The following is a 7,292-nucleotide window of genomic DNA, read 5'->3' on the forward strand; positions in this document are numbered from 1 at the left end:
TTGGTGGTAGATGTAATACTCACCTATATCCTTAGTGATGGACAATGAGTCTTCCATGCTTATTATAGGGTCAACCCCTCACTAGCATGTTGAAGATATCCTCACATGGTGGATTTGTGGTTTTAGGTTGAGTTTTCTCCCTTTGATAACAAAAGACCTTAAGGCTTTTGGACCAATCAATTCACCAACTCATTTTTGAGATTTTTACCCCGAACTACAAAGTTTTGATCCTAATCTTTTTTAAGATGGTACGTAGGCAATGGGTTTATCCATCCAAACACAAAAATGTAAATAACTTGTATAATCTATTCTCATCTCTTCAATCATGTTTGCACAAATAAACTTTCACAAAACAACAATCTTGCAACAAATGTGAAAAGGGCTCCATAGGAGTACCTAGGATGTTTTGGGTGCCTAACACCTTCCCATTGCATAACCAACCCCCTTACCCAGATCTCTGACTCTCTTTTACTAGTTTTTGATTCGATAAAACTATTAGGTTTTTGTTCGCTTTCTAACCATTCCTTTGGATAAATAGAAGTGCAGTGGCGACTCGACTTGTATGATTTACCTTGGATTTAGTCAATATCTCTAATGGTAACGAATACCCCGCTACAATATTGTAACTGTAAATTCCGAAAATAAAGGTAAAATTATTCAATCTTTTAAATAGCAAAAGATATAGTAGTTTGAAACTCATGTAAAAAGATCTAATCACAACTGAAAAATGAGACCTATAAATACAACAACCTACCAATAATTATTTTATTCATTCATTATTTTCATCCATCTTCTTTTGTGCTAGCAACATGCAGTCTCAACTTTCTAATGATGTTACGACAAATAATGAGATTGAAGACATAAATCTCATTACATTACCACCAGGTTACAGATTCAACCCTAATGATATTGAGCTGATTGATTATTATTTGAAACAAAAATTACAAGGTGTTCACATAGTTCCACCAAGGATTCATGACGTTGATGTTTACAAATTTTCTCCTCAACAATTAGGTATGTTATTATACATCAAAAACATTCATTTATTTTTATCATTTCTTTAATATTTTTATATTCTTTTTGTTGATTTTGTGTTGGTATATTCTTTGCAGAAAATAGTTATAAATTCAAAGGAGAGGACACAATGTATTTTTTTACGCCAAGAAGTAAGAAGTATGAAAATGGACAACGTCCTGATCGAGCAGTTGAAAATCATGGTTTTTGGAAAGCTACTGGAAAAGAAAATTCAGTGATGAATAATGATGTTGAAATTGGATTCAAAAGAAGTTTAGTGTTTTACACAGGTAAACAAGGAAAGGCTAAAGAGTTAGTGAATTTGAAGACCAATTGGATTATGCAAGAGTTCAAAATCAAAGATTTTACAATTTCTGATGCAACTCTTTATAATAATAAGGTATGATATACATATTGTTAAAAATATGTTTTAATTTTTTTAATAAATATATTTATTATTAATGATGGTGTTAGTAACAATAAAATATAAGAGAAGAAGTTCAGTTTATTTAATTAATAAATTTTTTAAATGTTAATGTAAAAAAATTCTTAAAATTTATATTAAATTAAATTAAAAATAATATTTAATTTTTATTTTGAGTTTAAATAATAAGTAGTTCTATGTTCTAGTAAGTGACAAGAAGTATTTAACTTTCAAAATATTAAAGTAAAATAGTAGTAACAAACTAGAAAATAATAGTTAGTTTTATATTCTAGTAAATGACAAGAAATAGTTAACTTTCAAAAGACTAAAGCAAAATAGTAGTAACAAACTATTGCGTAATTATATTCAATAACAAAACTAAAAATAATTGTAAACTTTATTTTTTTGATAGTTAAAATATTAAATTAATAAATTATTTCATTATAAAATGTTCATTAGTTATGTATCACATGGTTATAAATTTTGTAAATGGTTTTGTATATTTCCATACCATTTTCATTTATTTGAGTTTTTACTTCATGATATTTTTATATGAAAAAATCACTAATTTTTCGTTTTTAAAAATGAATTCATTAACTTTTAATTTTAACTCATTTAAAATAAATTCAAGTTCTCATTTTTTTAAACATTATTGTTTATATATTTTGTGTGTGAAAAAGTAGTATTATTTATCTTAAATGTATACAAAAAGTAGAATCTCATGCAAATTTCATATTTTTAAGTTATAGGATGATTGGGTTTTATGCAAAATTTATGAGCATAAGTATGGAATGAAATGTCAAATTAAAAGTCAAAACAACAAAAAGGTGACAACATCTACCAATGTGGTTGTTCCTCCACCATGCAAACCCATTCAGCATTCAATGACTCAACAAATGCAAGATTCTATGTTAGAACACATGATGATTCAATCTCAACTTAATCAACATTCTCAATTTCAACCAATAGAAGTTCCCTTATCAGCAAATATGATTGGTATCTCACACTATCAATTAAATCAACATTCTCAAGATCAAGCAATGCAAGATTATTTGTCTGTAAACAATTCACAATATCAATTTGTTCAACATTCTCATGCTCAACAAATGCAAGATTTTCGATTACCGAACATGATGTTTCAAAACCAAGCCAATAAACATTTTAGGACACAACAAATACAAGATTTATTGTCACGATATCAATATTTTAATGCTCAACAAAGACAATATTCTTTGTCGACAGATGCAACTTCCATGCCACAAGATCAACATTTTGAAACCGCAATGGAAGAAGATTATAGTGATCCATGGAAGTTTATAAACTTCGATAATATTGAAAATTATGTTAATTATTTTGAAAAAGTTTGATTTTATTAAGATCAAATTATTTACTTTACGTAAGTCACCAAATATACCACATGTATGGTTTTTCTTTTGAAAGAAAACCATGTTATCTCATGTAAAAACTACATCCGTTTATTGTTTATGAAATGCACCTTTCAAATATTTTTAAAGTTGTTTTACATAGTTATTTTTAACAATTTAAATTTGAATATGTTATTTTAACTCCCCCTCATTCACATTCATATGTAACATAATCAAGTTTATAGTACTTTAAACACTTGGAGTCTAAAATTGGCATAGCTCAAAGTTGTGGTCATAATAATATTATTATAGATAGGTAGTTTTGGTGGATTATTTGTAATCTTGCTCAATTAGGACATTGAAAGCGACATTGTTGCGCAATTAGCATAACATTTAGACATTTTTATTCCCACCCAATTTTTCAAAAGAAATTTAATTTGGAATCTGTATATTACTTTTAACACAAACTCAACTTGCAACATTTATATCTTATTAATTTAAGAGAGGAAATCTCTATTAATTTTACTATGAGAGTAAAATAATAATATTGATCACAAATAGTATTTATATAGTATGATAGTAAGAGAGATTTTTTTGTAAGGTTTTCTGTCAATAAAATGTATTTTTCAGATGATCATCAATATCCTTTATTTAAGTGAGGTGTCATAAATTTCCATATGAAAAAACAAGGAAAAAAAATCTATATCTAGTCCATAATCAATTATGCTAAGGATATCTTGGAAACATTTACTCACATATGTAGTATAGTCGATTATATATAAACCGTAATCGATTACTCAATCATAAATAAGTTTATAATTAATTATACAAGTTGACTACTTTTTTTTTCATTAAAAAAAAACTTTTATTAAGGGTTTTTGAAAAAAATATATTTGAAAAATCAATTTTCATTGATAATCACCTTCCTAGTTCAAGAGACCTATTTTTCATTTTTACTATTCAATTTTTTTTTGGAGTTTGTAGAACAGAAGAAGTATGCAAAATACCATTATTATTATTATTTTATTTTTTTTGAAATTCTTATTTTCAAATTCACCTCCATGATTGTTTCACATAAATGAAATGGTAATACCTTATTTCATTTTAGATAAGTTTAGCTAATTTTGAAAGGTAACAAACGCGCCTTTTTTTTGTGAGAAATAAAAAATATCTATCTATATGAGAAAAATCATCGACAATTATAAGTGCATAATAACTTTCACAAAAACTCATTGTTCTGAATGAGCCTAAAAGGTTCATTTGTAAAAATTATAAAGACTTATTTATAGAAATTATATTTTTGGATTTAAAAGTGGTATTTACTTGTTTACCCTTTTGACATGCATCACATAATCGATTCTTTTAAAATGAAATTTTGGTAAACCAATTATGAGTTGTTGTGGACCAATTTATTTAAGTGATCCATGTAGATATAAGTTATTCTCTTATGTCATGGCCAAGAATCATCCTCTTTACTAGGAAGACAACATACAAAATTTAAAGGTAGTTTATTTAAATTGACAATATGAATGAGGATCAACTTAATATAATCTCATGGTTAAATTAGATTTTGTATTTAATTAACCATTCAATTAGATTCAATTCAAAGGCTATGATTTGGAGTAAGATAAAAAAATATGCTCTCAAAGTAAGTTAAATCATCCTGTTGACGATTGTTTTGGAATCCTTTGAGACCGCCTTGTAGCAAGTAAAACAGTCTCACCATCCTTTGTGTATTTCGAGGGAGCAAGTTCACCTGGAGCATATGCTCAAAGATGACAAGATTGTATCTATTTATTGTTAGAGTAAGATTTGGTTTTGCATCTATACCTTGAGTTTTGATAACAACGTTGTATTTGTGTGAGAACAATTTTGGTATCCTAATGTGTAGTTTTAATAAACAATTATGATTATGATCATATGATGTGTAACATCATCAATTTTTGAACGTTGCGTTCCAAATTCGCTTCTACGTTGCAATTAGAAGTTCGGAAATACGTCAATATTGTTGCTGCAATGTTCTTTCTACTTCTGCTTTATCTCACCCATCAGAAGCTTCTGAGGAGACACTATGTTGTTGTTGCAATGATCTCTCAGTTATTTTACTTTTGGACGTGACTCTGATCAACAAGATTCTGAAGAATGGCAAGCTTCTGAAGTTGTGTTATGTAGCTGAAGATTCAAAAGATCTCAAGACAGACATTGATGTTATCAAGGTTCTGACTGAGGTTTCTAAAGACTCTGAAGATTCTGAAGACACCGAAGAACTCAAGCCAGACTACTGACAATGTCAAGGTTCTAAGGTTCATAAGTTTATGAATCCAACTCTCTATTTCTTCACTTCATGCTTCAATCATCTTTTATAAGAAGCTAATGAATATGAAGATAAGATCAAATGGGAACATGATCAAATAGTACATAGTACAAATTGAACAACTTTTCCACTACCAGATTTCATGGGCAAGGACTGTACTATTCATCACACCTATCACTGAATATGTGGGCGAAAGTACGTATGTGGTATCATTCCTTTCTCATCCAACAGTGGACAGACACTAAAGGAGTTTTCCCCATTTTGCCCTCCAATGGTCACATGTTTACACTATATAAGCATGCATTGGAGACTTGAAGAACTCTCGTTTGCTCTCTTGCTGCTGAACTACACAAGCTAATTTTCTTTGTGAAAATCTATCATCTTTTGTATTAAGTGTTCTTTAAGTTTTTATTAATCATTTGTGTAAAATCAGCTTTTGAATAAGCATCTTGTAACACATAAACTTGTATTCAAACTATTTGTTTGATTCTTTAAGAAGGTTATCCTTGAGAAGACAAATAAATATTTTCTTTATGAATCCTTGAGGAGACTAAGGTTTAGTTGGATCCTTGAGAAGATAAAGAAGGATATTCTTTGTGTTTATTGTAATTTGTTTATTATAGTGGATTAAGTCCTTGTGTATAAGGAAAATCATCCTGACGGGTGGACTGGATTAGCTTTGAGTTTCAAGCGAACCAAGATAAGGAGCATCGCGTTTTTATCTCTTCATTATTTAACTTGTTAGTAGAGTTTTTATTTTGGAAAATCTTTTGCTTTTAAAACCCAATTCACCACCCCCCTCATTTCTTGTGTTTTTCACGCCTTAAATTGGCATCAGAGCTCCGATTCTGATTGTGAAAGTTTTTATCAACACCTCATAGTGTTCAGTACCGATCCAGTTGTGTGAGAAATAATGGATATTACTAACGCTGTTAACATTGTTAACAATAATGATAGAGATCATTCCAGTGCTAAACCACCTATTTTCTATGGTGAAAAATTTGAATACTAGAAAGACAAAATTGAAAGTTTCTTTCTTGGTTACGATGTTGATCTCTGGGATCTCGTAGTTAATGGTTATGTTCACCCAGTAAATGCTGAAGGAAATATTTTAGCAAGAAGTGCTATGTATCATCAACAAAAGAAAGACTTCAAAAATCGTCATAAGGCCATAACCATTTTGCTCAATGCTATCTCTTATCCGGAGTATGAGTAGATAACAAACAGAGATTCTGCCAAATCCATTTTTGACTCTCTGAGAATGAATCATGAGGGAAACGCTCAAGTAAAGGAAACAAAGGCCTTGGCCTTAATCCATAAATATGAGGCTTTCAAAATGGAAGATGATGAAAATGTTGAAACCATGTTCTCAAGGTTTTAGATGCTTGTTGCAGGACTTAAGGTTCTGGACAAAGGGTATTCTACCGCTGATCATGTCAAGAAAATTATCATAATTCTTCCCAAGAAATGGAGACCTATGTTAACTGCTCTAAAGATGGCTAAGGGTCTTAATAGTATCAGTCTTGAAGAACTAGTTAGTTCTTTAAGAAGTCATGAGATTAAGTTAGAAGAAGATGAAACTCATAGGAGATGTAAATATGTAGCTCTAAAATCTAAGCATGAGAAGACTAGAGCATATCAAGCTGAGGAAGAATCAAAAGGATCTGATGAAAACTCAGAAGATGATGATGAACTATCTCCAATCTTAAGAAGAGTCAACAGACTATGGAAACACATGCAAAGTGGTCAAGAGAAATTCAAAGGAGTCAGAAGGACTGCAGGTCACTTCGAATCCTCTTTTGGTCAAAAGAAGCAAACTTTTGGAAAAGAAGTTATTTATTTTGAGTGCAAGGAGTCAGGCTATTACAACAATGATTGTCATAAGATGAAGAAGGATAGAAGGCCCAAGAAGAACTTCTCCAAAGTCAAGAAGGGGTTGATGGCTACCTGGGATGACTCAGAATCTGAAGAAGAAGATTATGGTGAAGAAAAAGCTAATTTTGCACTTAAGGTAACTACCGAGGATCCCATAAGCTCTGAGGAACTAGAAGGAAAGATTTTTCAGAACCAGAATCAGACTCTGATTCTGAAGAGGTATTTTCTAATCTATATCTTTCTGATATTGAAAGTTGTCTTTCTGAAATGCTGGAAAAGTACCAGAGACTTCAAAGCAAAT

At 30.1% G+C, this 7,292-nt stretch overlaps 1 protein-coding gene across 1 annotated transcript; it reads left to right on the top strand.

Moving 5' to 3' along the window:
- The first annotated feature begins 809 nt into the window (after positions 1–809).
- Positions 810–1,420, top strand: LOC127111694 (NAC transcription factor 29). The gene is made up of 2 exons (XM_051046196.1): positions 810–1,014; positions 1,113–1,420. Exons 1-2 carry the CDS (start codon positions 810–812, stop codon positions 1,418–1,420), a joined length of 513 nt encoding a protein of 170 aa, XP_050902153.1.
- Positions 1,421–7,292: the final 5,872 nt, after the last annotated feature.

Source organism: Lathyrus oleraceus, chromosome 1 (assembly GCF_024323335.1).
Source record: "Lathyrus oleraceus cultivar Zhongwan6 chromosome 1, CAAS_Psat_ZW6_1.0, whole genome shotgun sequence".
Taxonomy (NCBI): domain Eukaryota; kingdom Viridiplantae; phylum Streptophyta; class Magnoliopsida; order Fabales; family Fabaceae; genus Lathyrus; species Lathyrus oleraceus.